Source organism: Hemicordylus capensis, chromosome 2, assembly GCF_027244095.1.
Source record: "Hemicordylus capensis ecotype Gifberg chromosome 2, rHemCap1.1.pri, whole genome shotgun sequence".
In the NCBI taxonomy this organism is placed as follows: Eukaryota; Metazoa; Chordata; class Lepidosauria; order Squamata; family Cordylidae; genus Hemicordylus; species Hemicordylus capensis.
This window is the reverse complement of record NC_069658.1, coordinates 142,872,404-142,892,278: the sequence shown is the minus strand read 5'-3', so window position 1 is coordinate 142,892,278 and position 19,875 is coordinate 142,872,404. Positions and strand designations below refer to the sequence as shown.

Below are 19,875 nucleotides of genomic sequence, written 5' to 3'. Positions count from 1 at the left end.
TGATTTAGCATATTGCCCCCAACATTCTGGGTACTCATTTTACCGACCTCGGAAGGATGGAAGGCTGAGTCAACCTTGAGCCCCTGGTCAGGATTGAACTTGTAACCTTCTGGTTACAGGGCGGCAGTTTTACCACTGTGCCACTAGGGGCTCTATGAGAATTAATATAATTCTTAGAGAATTATATATAAAGAAGAAGATTGGCAGTGGGGTGCTGGTTGGGAGGGACCAACCCACACATCTAGTTCATGGCAGGCTCCCCCTGCAGACGTGGCCTACAACTCCCATAATCCCTGGCTATTGGCCACTGTGGTTGGGGATTATGGGTTGCAGTCCAAAAACAGCTGGGGGGCCTAAGTTGAGCAGGCCTGCTCTAGCTTCTTTACTTGGATCACAAAAACTGGCCCTCAGGGTGGCTTAGATTCTGCTTTTGCCAAGTAATCTCAGTTCTTAATCCGTGTAGTAGCTGTGCTAAGTATAATTTACCAAACCTCTGGAGACCTGATCCTTAAACATATGTATTTGGAAGCACATCAATGTTATAAGAACTTACTTCCAAACTGGTATGCATTGTTTTTCAACCCTAGCCTAGAAAACTACGGAGTCAGTTCACAGGTACAAATTAAATGCAATACTGGACTAACTGGAGTTAAAATCTCTAACAGAAATTCACGCTGCAGACGTACAGCTAACATTAACCTATCTGTGGTTGGAGAGGGGACCCCCCTCCCAAGCCTGAAACGTCAAGATAAGATCCAAAACAGGCTGTGGCTGTGAAGGGCACGGGCCTCATGAAATAGTAGCTGTTTTTCTGAGTTTTGAGAACAGTTTGCTGGGATGACTCAGAAGTAAATGATTCAGTTCACTGGGCTTCGTCTTAAGTAAGTGACAGTTCTCGCTCCTGCCCTGGACTGCTCCGTTGCCTTGCTGTAAACAAATGGGACTGCCCAGAAGTAAATGATTAAGTAAAAGTGCAGAGAATTGCAGCTGTAGAAGTGTGGCTTGCTTTTGATTTCACTTTACGGGGGAACAAGACTTTACAGCGCCTTGAAGCAAGAATTAGTAGGAGGTTTGTGTCTGTCTCTCTTTGAATTTCACAGCACACGTCACTTTTGCCGGACAGAACAGGGAAGAGAGGCAAGGATAGCACAGGGTGTGGTGGGGGAGCGCTGAATCTCCTAAGAGGTGATTGCTGTCAGACAGAGGTGCTTAACTGCAGTTCGGGACGGGTCTGGGTTCGGGTGTACAGCTTCAGTGGCATAACTGCTGTTATCGGCGGTGCACCATAGGAAAGATCTCTGGTACAAATTGGAGTTAGTTGGGGAAGATTGGAGTGAACTTTTGAGGCTTAATAGTGGTTTTTCACGTATGGACGTACTGTTACAATCACTGTTAGCCTTAAATACAATTAAGCTGTATGTGTGAATGTATGTATGTGCGCTGTTTTGTGTTTTAACTTCATCTTGATGACAAAAAGTGGGTTACTTTGATTAGTGTTTAAGTTTTTAATGTTAAATCTCTGTGTTCTTTTTTAAAAGAGCCCCTGGTGGCACAGTGGTAAAACTGCCGCCCTGTAACCAGAAGGTTACAAGTTCGATCCTGACCAGGGGCTCAAGGTTGACTCAGCCTTCCATCCTTCCAAGGTTACAAGTTCGATCCTGACCAGGGGCTCAAGGTTGACTCAGCCTTCCATCCTTCCGAGGTCGGTAAAATGAGTACCCAGAATGTTGGGGGGCAATATGCTAAATCATTGTAAACCGCTTAGAGAGCTCCGGCTTTAGAGCGGTATATAAATGTAAGTGCTATTGCTATTGCTAAAAGGACATGAGAAATATTATACAATAAACAGTTGCACTGTTTGATTTACATTTCATAGTGATACCATTTTTTTAGGGAACTGGCTATAAAGAGCACAGTCCCCTGGGAAGTTGCTCTGTACAAGGTCTGTGACAGCTCCTTTTCATTTCAGTAGAGCCCGCACATTTCAACTTACCTGTAGATTGTCCTTTGTTTTTTTCCTTTTGAGACCTGTGTTTTTCCTAATATGTATCAAACTGTTGCTGCAGGTATGATCTGGATGCATGTGATATTCAAGAGAAATATCCTGACTTGTTCCAAGTGAATCTCGAAGTTGAAGTGGAGCCTCGGGACAGACCTAGCACTGAGAGAGCCCCATGGGATAACTTGAACATCAAGGGGCTAAATCCCAAAATTCTTTTCTCCAACCGGGAGGAACAACAGGAGATCTTATCAAAATTTGGTAAAAAGATTTTTTTATGCCCTTGAAGGTTCATTTGTGTAAGTGTCGGTTTTTATTCTGAAGCGTCGACACAAGTGCCTCACAACGGGCTTGAATGTTTCTAAGTTTCTTGGCCTTGAATTTTTCGCCTGATAGGTAAGCCTGAACTACCTAGACAGCCAGGATCAACTGCACAGTATGAAGCGGAAGCATCCGAGCCGGAGCAATCTCCTGAGGGGGCACCTGTGGAGCCAGACTCTCCGCAGAGCAGCAGCACTGAGGCAAACTTCTTCCATACACTGGATTGGCAAGGTAAGGGAAGCAAGCTGCCATCTGGCAAATCCTGCATTGCTGCTATGCTTCCTGTGGTACAGCTCCAGCCTTGCTTCTCTCCTCACTCTTGGCTAGAATAGTCATCTCTATGGCAGCGTGCCGGAACTCTTCAAAACTGCTCATGGGTTAGGGCTGTGGGTACTACAAACATGTAAACGGTCTTGAAGCAATTTGGATTGTGTGTCAAGAAAAGCTGGACACTGTCTCTGACCTGCCGTCAAGTAAGAGCACATCTCAAAGGGCCCTATTGTGACACAGGGGGACTGGGAGGTGGTCTGATGGTGCATGTCTTGCTACCCCACCCTTGACAAGGTTCTTTATTAGATAAAGTTGTCCAAACCCAGCAAAATGTTGCCATCACAGCATTCACATCACCCACTATGGCCACTGTTTACTCTTTGTTATGACTGCTTAAAGTTCCAGTGCTGAGAATCTGTAATGATAATGGTTTAGCCCAGGGTTGTCCAATTGCAGCCCTCCAGCTCTTTTTGGCCTGCAACTCCCATCATCCCTAGCAACTAGCCGCTGTGACTAGGATGATGGGACTTGTAGGCCAAAAGCAGCTGGAGGGCCACAGTTGGACATCCCCCTGGTTGAGCCCCTCCATTCATTCCTCAGTGAAGTGTTGGCACTTGCAGCAGTAACTGTTCATTTGCAGTATAATATAAAGAAAACTTTGCATTGAATCTAAAAAAGTAGAATTATTTTCTCTTCCTCTGCTGGATGAGTACAACTAGTAAGCAATTCAGTTCCATTTCTAGACTTCTCTGGACATGGGTGGATCTGAATTTCCAAAGTAGTCTTCTCTCAGTTAGGTCCCTGCTCTTGGAACTGCATCTGGTTTCATTTAAACAAACTAGGCATCAGCAATTGGAGGGCCCGATGCCATATTGGGTCTACTCAAGGGGTATTGGCCTGGTCCCTGCATTTGTCACTGGCCCCTTTCCTCCCAGGTTGGCAACAGGATGGCAGTAGGCCAGTTTGAATGGTGGGGTTGGGACCTTGGCCCTTTACCCCTTGCTCCATTATCAAGATAGCATTCCAAGAAAACTAGCTACTGACTGGGAGATGGAACTGTTAAAGCAGGTGTTCCCAACCTGTGGTACTCCAGATGTTGCTGAACTACAACTCCTCTCATCCCCAGCTACAATTTATTGTGACGTGGAATGATGGGAGTTGCAGTTCAGCGACATCTGGAGTACCACAGGTTGGGAATTCCTGCATTAAAGTAAATAATCCAAAAATGGTGTTTAATGGTGGTCTCTCTGCTGAACAGAAGGCAAGCATTCTGAAGCTTCACCAGAGGGCCACTTTTCCAAAGAGAGTCCTGAGCTAATAGAGGACAGAGATGAGAGTGAGCCTTCCGATGAAGAATTTGCTGCATTTCCCAGTGATGGCAGACCAGCTGATGAGAGAGAGAAACCTACACCAGAAAAGGAAGATGGTGAGCCTCTTTTTGAAGCTGACTTTGAAACTCCAGCTACTCTGCTGGAAGAGACTCCTGTAGAAGACAGCGTTGATTTGCTTGGACTGGATTCGGAAGCTCCACCAGAACTGCTCCAGCCTCTTTCGGAGATGAAGAGTTCCTCTAGCAATGCAGACTTGCTGAACGACCTCTTTGTTGGTGGCACACCAGAGAGTACAGAAGACGCTACTGCAGACCTTTTGGGAGGAGGAGCAGACTTCTTTTTCAGCAGCCAGCCTCAGCCATCAGCAAATACCCGGAGTGCTTCTCCATCAGCTGTAGCCACCTCTTCTGCAGGTGTGTAACTGGAGCCTTCCTTTCTTTGTGATCTAAGAAAAGCCAAGTAAAAACAGTCAGTCTCACTCTTGTCACTGGATTCCCTTTTCTGTTGCTGGTCATACCTGCATTTTTACTGTGTAGCTAGATCTACTGCCCCCTCTAAAAATCTTCATGCCTCAGTAACAGTGTGGCTTATGTCCTTGATTATGACATAATCAAGATGTTTTCTCCATTTCCACTCTTGTTTTAATTGGTAGCATTCTGGCTTTCATGGTTACACAAAAGTACTGGCAGTCTTGGGAAATGGAGAACATCTGGGTGTGGCTTCCAGTGGCCAGTGGGATGTGACATTCATTTGGCATAGCTATCTGCTTCATTCCATGTTCTGGATCCCTGTGCCCCTAGTTTGTAGACACAAGAGCTGTAAAGCAGCATGGAGGCATTATTAGCCCCTGAACAGAAATCCTTAAGAGAGGCATGTATACAACTGACATATATTACTGTTGGCTATTCCCCAGCCTTGATCATCGGAGCCATCCTCTGATTCCTTGGCCTTCTGAAATTAGGCATCTGGTGAGCTGGAAAGGGGCTTGCTTGGTTGTGGTTCCCTGTATATGGGATTTTAACCTCTCCAGAGGAGCTCTCCTGGTGCCAACCTTGATGTATTTGGCACCAAAGACTTTTTATTTGCCTAGACTTTGCAGTGTGTTACAACAACTGCGTTCTCTTATTGTTCTGCTGGTGTTTTTATCTGCTGTGTCTTGTGCTCTGCAGTGTTTTAACAGTGAGTTGTATTGTACTTTTTTAGTGCAGAGACCTCACTCAGAGTTTTAGCACTGAAGGGTGGTGCATAAATATGCTAAATTTAATTCTTGCTTACATATGGCAACATGTGAGCCTTCACAATTACACAGAGAAATTGCTTATTTGGTAGTGCTTGTGCAGCGTCGCTTCTAATGGGCTGATCAGATTTCCTTTTCAGGAAAGAAGATAAATGCAATAATAGTGAGGGAGTCTCAGACTCACTCATGCCCTCTTCTGACCACTTCATCACATATGGATGGTAAATTTCAGACTATTCTCTAGTGCAGGTCTACTCAACTGTGGCCCTCCAGTTGTTTTTGGACTACATCTCCCAGCGTCCCCAGCCACAGTGGCCAATAGTCAGGAATGATGGGAGTCGGAGGCCAACATCTGTAGGAGGGCCACAGTTGAGTAGCCCTAGTGTAACACCCTCATCTGTATGTTGGCTCTTGCTGATCCCAAGGAGCAGCAAATCACAGGGTTATGAGATTCCACATTCAGATAAACAGTGCTCTCTGGTCAGACTGCTGCCTTATGTACAGTAGAGGCCAAGGAAGGAGGGTACAAGTGAGTCCCAGATTTCCTCTTACTGTTACTAGGTTGAACTTCGAGAGCCAGCGTGGTGTAGTGGTTAGAGTGCTGGACTAGGACCGGGGAGACCCGAGTTCAAATCTCCATTCAGCCATAAAACTAGCTGGGTGACTCTGGGCCAGTCACTTCTCTCTCAGCCTAACCTACTTCACAGGGTTGTTGTGAAAGAGAAACTCAAGTATGTAGTACACTGCTCTGGGCTCCTTGGAGGAAGAGCGGGATATAAATGTAATAATAATAATAATATCTGAGGCCTCTTGTCAGTGCCATAGCTGCAGTCGTCAGTACCACTGCTCTTGGGCAGGTCTTTTCTTCAACGCATGCCAAAGCCATTCTAAACTTGGGGTGAAATATTTCGTGCTAGCTGAGTTTCTGTCAAATTACTTGGAACTAGCATGATGCTAGTTCTGTACTGTGAACCAATTAGCTGTGTCAACTTGTAAATAAATCTGTCCCTTTGATTGTGATCTTGGAGAAAGCAAGTGGTGTTGGATCACGCTTCATTGTTCAGAGTATTTTAGGACGGAAGCATGGAGTCAGGACAATGCATCAGCTAGGAACAGAAGCATCCACGTACCACAAAAGTGGAGTAAGTGGTATAGTAAAAAGCCAATGAGGCAGGAAATTCAGCTCTAGCTATTCCTTCATTAAGTTAGATGCGAATATGCTGTCACATTAGATAGATAGGATTAACATATTGCTGGTGGTGGTGATGATGATGTGGTGTTATAGCTGCCTCATAACAAATGCTCCCTGGGTGGCTCACAAAACCAAACCAAAACACATGAAAGTAAAGCACATAAAAATTAAAAAAAGAAGTTAAAAACATCAAAACTAGGAACTTGAAAACTTTTTAAAGTCTGGGTGTGGGGTCGGTGGCAGGGGGAGGTCTTCCTTTATTGTCTAAAAGACCATTATGATGGCGCCAGGAAGGAACTTGAATTCTTATTCAAGTAATTATTATTTTTTAATTTTGAGAACTGTAGCCTTATCACCATTCACTTCTGCAGAAGATTATGGTATCTAAAAACTGGCAAAGCAAATCTGCTGAATAACTTGGTAGTAGAATCACTCAATTTTACAGTGTGGTAAGCTTAATTTTAAAGTTTAAAAAGTACTTTTTGTGAGTAAGTTTCTCTAATGGAACTGCATTAGTTGGAGCTCAACCATATGTCCAGACCCCTGGCCTGGAAGGGAAATCCAGCTAAGCACTGGGATGTTAAAGACAATGCCAGGAACCTGGCAGTCTTGCTCACAAACGCTACCACAGCCCACCTGCTATTTGGCTATTGGTCAACTGGTAACCTGGTCTGCTGCTTGGATTCTGAATGATTCATTGTAGCAGAAGCAACAATCTGATTGGCAATATGCCTAGACGTCATGTATTGGTTAAAATAAGAAGGGGTGGGTGGGGACTGTTCAAGTTCAGAGCTATGACCTTCAGGTGGAGCCAGTACATAGTGGATTCTGTTGTAGAAGCCATGCATGTTTTCTCATCTGGTGAATATACCTTTTGGTAAAATAAACTTTCAATGTCTCTTAAAACGTCGTGTCGGTGGAAGCAAAGAACAGTGTGGTCTTGTCGTACGACAAACCCGTTGCGCGATTCCATATGAGGGCAAAAGATGCATTTGGGGAAAGTGAATCGATGCTTGTGAATATATTGACGTCACCACAGAGCAACAGTGCTGCAGTTGTTGAAATGAGTACAGATGATAGATTGTATTGGGGAGCTTTGGTTGGTTCTGGGAACTTGCTCGTTATTAAATCCTACTCTTATGTGATGAAAACAAATTGGGGGAGCATAGGCTAGGTAGCTGCTTGCAGAGCTCGCTCCGTGCATGCTGAGGGAGCTTTCTGAAATGGGCATCTTCTCTTCTTGCAGTGCAGTTCCAAACTGGCTGTACTGAATCTCTGCCTCTAAGAGTGAGAGTAGCAGAACAGGCTCTCGATGCTTATGAGATTTTGTCCCGAGTGCAGCAGTAGCAAGGTAGAGTGTTGGCCAGGCTCCCTGCTGACCAGCGCATGCCACTCCCCGCTGAGTATAAATACTGTCCTCTGAGCGGCTCCAATTAGCTACTGCTTGACAGTGGTCAGTGAAACCCCTTTCAGCTGGAGGCCGCCTTTCTGCATCCTTGACTTGTTTGGTTGCCCTTTTGGTTCATCTTTCTGAAAAATCAGCAATGCCTTCTGTTCAGTCTGGTACAGTATGGCTTTTTCATTGCTCTTAGTATAACTAGTCAATTTCAGTTGCTTCTTACGGGAAGAAAATGTGCTATATTGCTTACTGCTTGGTAGCAATTTCTGTTTGCAGCCTGATTCTCTTTGGTAAAATCTTGCCTGCCTGACATGATTGACTTAAATTTGAGGAGTTGTGAGGGTTTTTTGTTTCCCGTGTAGGGAGCGAGGGGACTTAGCAGGCTGAATGTATGCAAGTGTCCAAGGAATTATCTCTGAGAAGATCATTGTTCTTCTTGTCGGTGATTGACTGGCAGAAATCCTTGTCTTGTGTAATAGCATCTAAGCCCTGAAGTTGGGGGAGGGTGTCAGACAACAGGTTCTTGACTGTGTGCCAGAAAGAAGTCCTAATGTTTCATATGACATCTCCTCTTACTCCCCATACCTACAGAGGTGCCAGTTGCATTTTTTGACACTAACTTCTTACTTTGAGAAGCCTCTCAAGTAATTTAATGTGTTCTGTTTTTAGCTGACCCATTTGACCCATTCACAATATCATCCGGTCCCGACAATCCAGCTCTTACTGGTTCCGATCTCTTTGGCGACTTTCTAAGTCCAAATGCACCAACTACATCTGGTCTGTTTCCTTCCACACACAGTGCACCACCTCCTTCCTCTAGCACAGACTTCCTTAATTTAGGTAAGTGCGTGTCTGACGTGGCTTCCTCCTCCTTCTTCCCACCCCCACCTAGTGTCGTTGCATGGCCTGTTGAGTGACGTGTTCCCTTTTGAAGAGTCAAGATGGTTTAGTGTCTAATGGATCAACTTGTTGGGGTTGCTATTTTAAGAGGTGTTGTGTTTCCTAGTGTTACTGATGCATGTTTCTAGTTTCCAATGAAATTTAGCTAACAGTGTGGCTCCCCTCTCAGGATACGAGGGGAGTTAGCTTGGGCACACAGCATTTCAGAATGACTAGAATTCTAAGAAGAGTAGCACCACACAGAAACAACTCAATACCTTTTAATGCAGAGATGGCCAACTGTTGTGTTCTCTTTTGGTGGGCTGGGAGGAATGCACTTCTGCAGTGCAAGTGTGTACTGCAGGTCCGGTGCAAGTGTGAAGCTAACGGCTTGGGCTCTGCTTGGGGCCCAGATAAAATGGGCTGTGCCTGGCCCATTTAAAGTTGGCCATCACTACCTTTAAAGGACTTCCTTGATGAGTCTCCATGACCTTGGCAGTCAGCCCTGTGGCCTGGTCTGCCTTTAACATTTGTCTGGAGGGTACTAGGTAAGGCTTTTTCAGTAGCGGCACCACAACGTTGGAACTCTCTTCCCAAGAAGTTCGCCAAGCCCTCCCCTTTTTATTTTAAAGCAGGCTGTAAAGATCTTTCTATTCTGCAAGGCTTTTAAACCGACTGATCTTAAGTGGATTTCTGATTTATCTGCTGTCCAGCTTTTACAGTGTGACTTTATCTTTCTATGATGACTATATATTTTATAGTATTAATTTATTAGCTGCCCTGAGAGGAGAACTTGGTCCCGAAGGGTGGCGTATACATATTTTTATAGTCGCTGATTTACGATAGCAATTGGCAGTTAGCTATGCATGCTCATAATATCAGCTTTGAGATGAGAGCACACTTCTTTTTGGTTTGACATTCTTGCTAAAGGCTGGTGCCCTTCTTGACCACTGTGGAGTGTGAATGTGTATGTATAGTAACATCCTGTACAGACAGCCTGACACTATAGAGAGGAGCTAATCTCATTAATTTCCCTCGTTTAATTTCATCTGAACAGGAAGATAGACGGCTGCTGTCTTGTCCATTCTTAATAAAGCAGCCTAAATGGCTTTTTAATAACATGCATAATCTACTGGATTAGAAATTAGAGAACAAGTGATGCACATTTTTAATTGTGATGTGGAAAGCAGGTCCTTCTTTAAAACTGGAAAATACAAGGGAAATGGAAATATATAAATAGTTCAGTTCCAGGGCTTCAGAGATCTACATGTTTGAATTTTACAAACATTAAAATACAAATCTGCTGTAGACTGGTGCATGTTGATGGTCACCTTTTAAAAGTTCTCGGTCAGTGACTTTATAGCATTCTAAATGAAAGATCCGTGTTGAATTGAGTGCAGACATTTGTGATGTTTTGATATGTATGGTTGGCTTTAATCAAACCAGCAAGACTATAATGCTCTTCCTGTGGCTGGGGTCAAATGCTTTCTGTACACGCAAGTGCTCTTATTTTCCCTTCTATCATAGGAGAAATGCAATTCTCCCTGCCTTTTAAAAAAAAAAATGAGAAGTCCATGCTCACTGGAGCAAGTAGCTCACATTTAACATTTGCAATTATTCATATGGCAGTGAGTGGCCTGGCTATGACTAGTTAAACCTTTTGCCTTTTAAATTTCATTAGAATGTTATTGTACATCAAAGGATATGGATGGGTTTGGAGTACTAGATCACCTGGCATAGAAAAGCTCTCTCTGAATATGGGCATTAACAGGATGTGTAAAATAGAATGGTGTGTTATAGGTTTTAAAATAGCACTTCCTTTCTCATAACAACTTTCTAGTGCTAGAGGAAGTGCACACACTTGCTGTTCAGGTTTCTCCCCTGATAAATCCTATAAATAGCTGTTTGTGGAATAGGGAAGAGATCTTTCTGACGGCTTAATGGCACATAAATAGCATCCGTTTCATACCTTAGGTAAAGGTGCAGTCTCTTTCTAAAATTATCACTCACAGTCTATGTGTGAGATCTAGTAAACATTAACCTGTGCAGTCTTGGTGGATTTTTGCACTGGAAATACAATAAAGAAACAGTGTTGGCTAAAAGGGTCATGATTCCCCGTTTTTAGCTCCTCTATATGCTTATATAACCCTACGCACACTTACTTGGGGGTAAGCCGCATTGAACACAGTGGGTCTACTACTGAATAAACATAGGGTTATGATGTTAATATTATCTTCGATGTCGGCTCTTCCTATCATTGTGAAGCAGAATTCACCAAGCGTTGGATTGTTCACCCACTAGTAAATCATTCGTAGACGACCTGATTCTAGGGCTGCTGGAAAGTTAATTACCCTTTTGGCTCATGGCAGCCGTGTTGCCCAAAACTCCCAGAGGAGCACTGCTGTCATCTTAAAAAATTTTCATCCAAGAGGTGGCCATTAATTATCAAGAGGTGGTAATTAAACTATTTGAAGCTAAGTGACGGGCATATCTCTTCTATGACACTCGGCTGGGCCTCTTTTCCAACTTGTTCTCTCTGGAGCTTGTCTAGTCCAAATTTCTAAGAGCAGTATTTCAAATTCACCATTGTCTCTTAACAGTGGTCTACAACTTGAGGCAGGCCTGGTGAAAGTGGAAGTCAGAGTATGGCTGGCCATACTCAATTAATGGTTAAGACTGTCATACTTTCCAATGGCCCTAGCCCCCCGAATGCTGCAGAATGGCCACCAATCCACATGGAAACTAACTTACTTTTCATGGGTTAGGAGCAGGCCAGAACGTTCTTTAAATAGTATATAATGGATGCAGAGTGCCAAACTGACATAGGCAGGGTCCCAAACTTCCTTACCACTGAAAATCTAAGATACATAGCAACACCTGCTGTATATCTTATGCAGCTAGAAGCCCCTAACCACAGAATGGTCTTCACCTTGGCTCACAGTGGTGCCTTCCCTTTGGTTGTGTTAGATGGAAGATACAGGAAGAGTCCCTTCTTGAAACATCTGTGTCCCTGCGACTCTGAGCAAGTTGAAACCACTGAGCATGTCTTCCTTCATTGCCTATTTTACAGAGACAGCTGCAATACCCTTTCTCCCACCACTTACTAGGTTGCCAGGCCACACGGGCCAATTCTACATGTCCCTACTACTTTCAGACTGTAACTCTTTGATAACACACAGTGTTGCCAAGTTTGTTTGTTGGTGTATTTTTATACCGCCTGATACATATTTTTATACCGCCTGATACATAAATCTCTAGGCGGTACACAAAATTTAAAATATTTAAAAGTCACAAATTAAAATGCATGACAATAAGAAGAATAGAATAAAATAAATACTAAAACAAGCTTTTAAAATGATTAAAATTCTAATTAAAAGCCTGAGAAAACAGTTCTGCGTGGCAGTGTGCAAAACTGATCAGGATCTGACCACCAGCAAAGGTTAATCAGGCCCGACACAGCTCATACCAGTACCGTTGCCTTCCACTCATTTATTTAGCCTTACAGCTTTTACTGTTTCAGCTTAACTTTTTAGTTTTTGAGATAGCATAGTGTATAGTTCTTATCATATTTTATTTTATTATAGTTTACAGTTACTGTCCTAATCTTATGGCTTTTTAGAGTTTTTTCTAGGTTTTCGTAGATTTTAGTTTGACAGCAATTATATAGTTTTTATGTCCTCCAACTCTATAGTTACTATATTCACAGGTTTTTTTGGCATAGAAGGAATTACTTGCTTCAGATGTTATAGCCATTAATTTCATTTCCCCCCCTCTTATGCCAGTCAAAGACTGAAATAAATATATTGATTGATTTACCCTTTCTGCCTAGCGATTATAGTGATTGTGTGCCATAGGAAGCACAATTACAAGAAACTAGGATACTTCTAGTTCACCTGGATGTGGGAGGGAAGGAAGGGAGTACATAAGTGTGGTGCTCATTCACACTCCCAGGAAAGCATGCCAACTGCTGCTGTCTCCTAGTTCATCCCGCAAATGCCCTGGCTCTTCAAAAAAGAGGGTGTTGCAGAGTGACAGGAAGTATCTTTGGGTCATTTCATACCACTTTGTATAGGAAACACCCTAACCCTTAGTCTTTTGAAAGGCAGGATGGAATGAGAAGGGGTGGCAGCACCAATGTGTTCCCACTGTTATCACCAAGTAAAGAAGAGGGGGAGAGATTACTGCAAGGGTGCACTCAATGCAACATGGCAGTGGGGTGGAGAACGGCTCACCACACTTAGGCACTGGGGAACGTGTCAGGCCTGCAATGTTCTCACTATTAATGCCTGAAATGGTTTTACTTGGTGTGATTATGTGTTTCATGGTATAAGAAATAAATGTTGCTGTTTTGCTTGGGAACTGAAGTGATCCGTGGCTTTTTCAAAATTTTCTAATTGACCTGGGCAACGTATGGAATTCCTCAGATGAATTCACATCATTTAAGACTTGTGCATAGAAAGTTGGATCCTAGCTAGTATTTCTGCAGTGGAAGATCCATTTGCACAGGGAGAAAGGGTAACTTTCATTTAACTCCCCCTTTTGTTCGGTATGTGTGTATGTATATCCCTGAGGGTTGGAGAACCCTCAAGAACAGATTTTTCAGGGAGGAAATTGGTGACAGTCACCCCGTCCCACCCTTGCACGACTAGAACTTATGTTCATGGAAGTACTAGTCGTTATCTGAACTTTTTTCCAGGCAATGGATTAGTCCTAACTTGTGCTGCCAAAGTATGCACACATTGCAGGGAGAGAGTAACGTGGTGATTCTCTTTATTTAGCAGGGGGAGAATAACTGGCTCTATGCAACTCTCTCCCTGCTATATAAAGAGAATCACCACGTTAAAAGGTGCCTTTTTGCCAAGTTAGCAGGGGTTATAGTGAGCCATGTCCATCTAGTCCAATTTTGTCTTCTCCAGGGTTTTTGGTGGAGGTCTTTTCTAACCCTGCTACTCAATATGAATTAACTGGAGATGCCACTGGGAACTGAACTTGTGTATTTAAATGCGTTGTATCACTGAGCCATGGGCCCTCTCCTTGTTTTCTTTTTCTTAACTTGCCATAAGATTGAGGTCTTTGCTATGCCTCCCGCCCTTAAATGTCAAGTGAAAGCAGGTAGATGTTCCAAAATAGTAAGCATCTGCCAGCTCTCATTGCATGTCCAAGGGAGGGGATGGTAGAGAGTTGAAGGGTTATTTGTCTTTGGTGGCCCTTGGTGCTCTATGTCGTAGAAATATTGGTTGCCGAGTGTGTAGTCCTGCTGAGCAAACTAAGAGGTCAGAAGACACTGAAAGCAGAGGGGCAACTCTTGAATGGAATTATTATGCTCGATATGGTAGGTTTTGGATAATGAGGAAACGGCATGCGTGGAAGCAGGTCATAGACTGGCTTAACTCTTATGTAATACTTAAACCTGTATTTTGATTCTCAGGAAATCCTGGTGGTTGTCTGTAATTAGCGAATTAAGATGGCCCTGCAGTCAAAAGATATTTTAAGACCTTGCAGGAGATCTACTGGCACATTAACTGAGAATTGTACTATGCAGGTCTAACAAAATAAAATATAGCAATATTTTTTCCCTAAAGAACGTATGCTCCTACCCATTTTAACAATAATCAACAGTTGAGAGATTTTCATACTACTAATAAATCTTCTGCATAATAAAACTTCTGGGTTATTCAAGACCTTGAGATATTATACTAAATGCTTCTTCATGAGTCGAGGTAACAATAGGTTAAAACTCCTGACTTCTGTATAATGTACAAGCTCTACTCTATTAAGAATATTATCCTTTAATAGGATGTCCTAGTCGCACATACTTCGCAAACCTTCTCGTGTAATGTGGAATGTTCACCTTTCCTCCTCTAGGCTGCAGTACTGTGTTAGTCTTAGAAGTTGCCTACCTGTCTTCAAATGTGGAAGAGACCTTTCAGTCCTCTTATTTTCAACTTAAGTTTACCAGTTAGTTGTCAAGCGGCCATGGCTCCCTGGCTCCCAGCCTCCACTTTTCCTTCTTTGACAAGCAGCAGCTAGCAGATTTATGTGGGAAGTACATAAGCAGGATATGAAGGAATACTTTGTTCGTCCCAAGCAACTGGCGTTCAGTAGCATAGTGCCTCTGAGCATGGAGTTCCCATTGAGCCATCATGGCTAATAGCTGTTGATAGACTAATCTTCCATAACATATTTTTTTAAAGCCATGTAAGCTAGAGGGAGTTCCTACACTTTGTGGTGGTGAATTTCACAAGGTAATTTCTGTATGTGTGAGATAATGGAAGCATTTTTCTTTGGTCCACCCTAAAGCTACTGTAAATCAATTTCATTGGGTGACCCAGAGTTTCATTGTTCATACAAGAGGGAGGGAAAATCCTCTTTATACCATTTATAGTTCTACAATCCTCTATCATTCCCTACCCTTAGCAATCTTTTCTGTTATGGGCAGCTTTTGTTTAGAACAGAAATGAGGCAGAACTACAGTGTGGTTTGATGTACGTTGTAAGTATGTTAACTTGCCATCAGGCAGTGTATTGAAACACACTTTGCTAGTTGAGATAAAGAGGAGGCCTCCTGGGATTTTGAGAAAGTGACCAAAACTGTGTGTGATGCTCTGACATGCTGCAAATGCTGGTCCCTTCTCTCTTCATGCTTAAGCCTTCCGTTAACTTACTCTAAGAATTTCTCTAAGGTGGAGCAGGAGACCTCCACCTCTGCTACAGCTCAAATGAATTAACTGGTTGGAAGGATGACTGCTCCTCACATTAGCTTTTTGTCAAGACTCAGCTGTTCGGTTACATTGATGCTATTTCTAAGATGCGCCTTTTCGTTTTTGTCCTTGGCAGTCTAAACACAGATGAGAGAGCATCTGACCCTCCAGAAAATCCAAGTTCTTGCCTGGCACCTAGAGGCATACAAATTATAGGAAATATTTCCATGGAAATATTGTACTTTTTAATAACAGGGACACTAACGGCTTCCAGGCAGTGGGGAAGCATACTTGGGAGTTACTCTTTCCAAAAACATGTCAATAGGATTTCATAGCAACAGTGTTATAAACATCTTCACATCTAAAGGAAAACTTCTTAAAAGTCCAGGGCAGTGCTACACTTTAATCTATAGGGTATTAAATGTTTTTGTATGCAGAGTTCTCTACACACTTTTACCTAATGCACAGACTTGGGTTTGTATTGCTCTAGGAAACCTGGCACCAGACCTGCCTAAAATGACTTCCTCTGCAAGCCAGCCTGACCTTTTAGGTGGATGGGATTCTTGGGCTGATCCCTCAACAATTAGCAATGTGGCACCAGCACAGCCCAAGAAACCAGCTTTTGAAGGTACTATGCAAGGGTGTCCTCCTATATCTTCAGTTATTAACAGTATGCAAAGCTGCTAGTAACAAACTAATATTGTAAGGCTTAACTGCTGAATAAGTAGAATGACTCAAATGTGTGCATTCAAAATGTTTTACTTGGAGGTTTTGGTTTTGTATTAAGCTGTTGAATAGGGGTATGCACAAATCCGGAAAACCCGGTTCAGTTCAAGTAGAACAGAACTCGAACTGGGTCTGGTCCAGTTCTGTGCACACTAGAGCCGAGCCTGGTCCGCTGTAGTCTGAACGGGTTCAGGCTCAGCGGGGGGTGAATTTAATTTTTTTACCAAAAAAATGGATTTACCGCCATTGTGGGGCTTTGGGGAGTACAACCACGGGTGCGTGTCTCCTGATGTTCCTCCTCACCCTGCTGGCCTTGCTCTTGGTCGTATTCAACCCATTACGAGCCTCTCTGTATTATTAATAATAATAATAATAATAATAATAATAATAATAATTCAATTTCTATACCACCCTTCCAAAAATGGCTCAGGGCGGTTTACACAGAGAAATAACAAACATATAAATATGATGGAACCCTGTCCCCTAAAGGCTCACAATCTAAAAAGAAACACCAGCAACAGTCACTGGAGGTACTGTGCTGGGGGTGGATAGGGCCAGTTACTCTCCCCCTCCTAAATAAAGAGAATCACCACATTAAAAGGTGCCTCTTTGCCAAGTTAGCAGGAGCGGTGGCCATTTTGGAGGCCACCACACATGCCCATTGACCATCTGTGTGTCTGGGTTGTCACCCTGGCCATGCAGATGGCTACTGGGCATGCACGGCAGCCTCCAAAATGGCCACCGCCACCACAGAGAGGCCCAAAAGGGGCTGAAAATGACCGGGGGGAAGCTGGTGGGGGGAGGGGGAACATCAGGAGACACACACACACCCCATGGAAGCACCCCCCGAAGCCCCACAATGGCAGTAAGTCCGCTATATTTTTTTGTTAAAAAACAGAAACCTGAACTGGCCCTGGACCGGTGGGTTTGGCTTGTCTTTGAGCCACCATAGGATCCACCTGCTTCCATGTCTGAAGTTATTGATCTGCCAGTCCCATTGAAACAAATGGGCTTGTATGGATGTGAATGCCAGTAGTATAACTGAGTAAAAATGAGAAGGAATTCCAAAGTGTGTTATAACTGGGAAGTGTCTCAAGTGAGGAGACTTGAGACACTTACCCAGATGCGGTGACCAGAGGTGCTTTTTATCAGCTTCGGCTGATACGCCAGCTGCGTCTGTTTGTTGTGACAAACAACCTCCGAACAGTGGTACATATGCTGGTAACCTCCAGAATTGACTACTGCAGTGTGCTCTGTGTGGGGCTGCCTTTGTACATAGTCTGGAAACTGCAGTTGGTACAGAATGCAGCTGCCAGGTTTATCTCTGTGTCATCTGAGAGACCATATTACTCCTATACTTAAAAGAGTGACACTGGCTACCAATAGGTTTCTGGGCAAAATACAAGATGCTGGTTATAACCTATAAAGCTCCCTGGGTGTAAACGTCATTTTTGCCATAACGTCATTTTTGCCATAAGCTCCACCGCCCATTGAGATAATCCAGAGAGGTTCGTCTACAGTTGCCACCAGCTTATCTAGTGGCTGTGCAGGGACGGGCCTTCTCTGTTGATGCCCTGAGACTCTGGAATGCATTTCCTGCTGAAATAAGAGCCTCCATCTCTGACAACTTTTTAAGTCTTTAAAGACACGTTTATTTACCCAAGCTTTTTAAATTGACAGTGGTTTTAAGGTTTACATTTTTAATTTGTTTTAGGTTGTTGTAAACTGCCGAGATGCAGAAGTTTTGGGGTTGTCTACAAATCTGAGAAATAAATGTCAGTTTTGTAGGCAAACTCTCTGCATCCAGCTAGGCAGGAGTTTAAGTATACAGCAGGAATGTGCAGTTGATGGACTGGGATCCTGATTCACTGCTCCAGTCCATATTTTACATGTGGCCAACTTGACTGTTTTGTGTTCCATTCTTTAAGTGTCACCAGTCTAGCTCTGATATAACTAAGAGTATTTGCCATTACTGAGAATAAAAGAAAACAAAAATGCAACAACCTTCTCTTCGTTAGAATCACTTTATTGGCAAAGCAATCATATATGATTTTGTAATACATAGCATGTGTTTGTATATCATCAATGCATATATTCTTTTAATTTTAAAGTATAGTAACTTAAGAGTATTTGCCACTACTTATGGAACACTTTGCACTAATATGCTGTATGTCTACTGCACAGGCCAAACCTCTACAACAGGAGGTCCAGCGAGTGTCTCCTCAGGTCTTTCTTTCAGTCAAGCAAAATCGCAGAACTTTGACCCTTTCGCTGACCTTACTGACCTGAGAACTGGCCTTCCAGGTAAGTGTGTGAGTGACTATTAGAAGGGAACTTGGAGAGGGTATTTATGTCTTGCATATTTAGGGTGGAGAATGTACAAATCCAAGTGCAGCCATTTAAAATGGAAATGAAAGAACTCTTCTGCCACACTTGAGAAGGCAGAGGCACTCATAAGAGCCCCCTTGGACATCTTAACATATCAGGTGGAATAAATGGAAAGACCACTTTCGTGCAAGGCTCCTATAGACCTCTAAGCGCCTTCAAACATGAAGACATGATTGAATCTAATGTGTCTGACATTTCGGCTCTGTCCAGTAGCCTAATGTGCATGCCTGGTTAGATATGCATAAGTAACTTGAATCTGAGCAATATCGTGCTAAAATATTTGGAACCCTCATTTCTAGACTTGGTTATCTGAAGGGCAAAGAACACACTTAAGAAGTAATGGGGGTGTGTGTGCTCTGGAAACCTTGCGTCTCAAGGAGGTGTGCTGGTGATAGGCTGTGGTGAGCATCTTTGAGAGGGTGGCCCAATCTGGTATCACGATTTGTGATACTTGTGTGTCACAATCTGCAGAGCACAAAAACTGTTGATGAAGGTGCTGCTCCCTGCCCCAGTTCAGGCTTCAGGAAGAAGCTGCTTTGAGCAAACTCAGTGAGGCTTCAGGAAGTCCATCTGCCCTGCTTTTCCAAATTAATTGTGACAGCCAGAGGAGCGAGAGTCAAGTTGTTATATGAGCAATTTTCACAGCTGTCACCAGAAGCCTTTTTTAAAACATTACTACTATAATGACTTTCTCTTGTTTATAACCCCTACTAACTGGGCAAAGAAGCACCTTCTTAAAGTGTTGACTCTCTTATATTGAGCAGGAGAAGAGCCACTGTCCCTACTGAACCCAGCACAGCATTTTTCCCAGTGGCTGTTGCTGGTGTCTACCTTGCATTTAGATTGTGGGCCCTTTGGGGACAGGGAACCATTTTATTCCGTAAACAGTAAACCACTGTTTTTGCTGAAAACCCATTTTTTGTTTGGTTTATATGTGCTGTGCTGTATAAATATGTGTTCAGCCATGCATTTTTCACATCCATGTATCAGTGTATCCCCTCGGTGTATGATGGCTAATGTGATGTACTCTGAAATACTCTGCATTACTTACAGTAGTGGTCATGCATCTCTAAATGACCTAGTAGTGGCCTAAATATACCTGCAGGGAATTCTTGCTAATGCAGATTGTCTTTTCCTTTTAAAAAGAAATGTTTGACCCTTTCTGCTCTGCGCCCGATTCAGCATGTACTTTAGCCAGTGCAGCCATCTGTGCCTTTTTGCCATGGTTTCAACTTTTCAAATAAAGAACATAACAAATTGACTTTTGTGTTCAGCATTTGGTTTCCAGCCATATGCCCTTAGGAACAGAGGACGCTGCCATATACTGAGTCAGACCATTGGTCTATCTAGCTCAGTATTGTCTTCACAGGCTGGCAGCGGCTTCTCCAAGGTTGCAGGCAGGGATCTCTCTCAGCCCTTTCTTGGAGATGCCA

General features: G+C 43.2%; 1 protein-coding gene across 2 annotated transcripts in view; it reads left to right on the top strand.

Moving 5' to 3' along the window:
- The window catches only part of GAK (cyclin G associated kinase), a 100,847-nt gene that overhangs the window by 68,845 nt on the left and 12,127 nt on the right, over window positions 1–19,875 (top strand). The window contains exons 19-24 of one of the 2 annotated variants that reach the window (XM_053297338.1): window positions 2,067–2,260; window positions 2,396–2,551; window positions 3,849–4,334; window positions 8,419–8,589; window positions 15,819–15,956; window positions 18,239–18,358. In XM_053297338.1, coding sequence (XP_053153313.1) covers window positions 2,067–2,260; window positions 2,396–2,551; window positions 3,849–4,334; window positions 8,419–8,589; window positions 15,819–15,956; window positions 18,239–18,358 — 1,265 coding nt within the window. The remainder of the gene's footprint in view (window positions 1–2,066; window positions 2,261–2,395; window positions 2,552–3,848; window positions 4,335–8,418; window positions 8,590–15,818; window positions 15,957–18,238; window positions 18,359–19,875) is intronic. The other variant, XM_053297339.1, reaches the window with a different exon arrangement.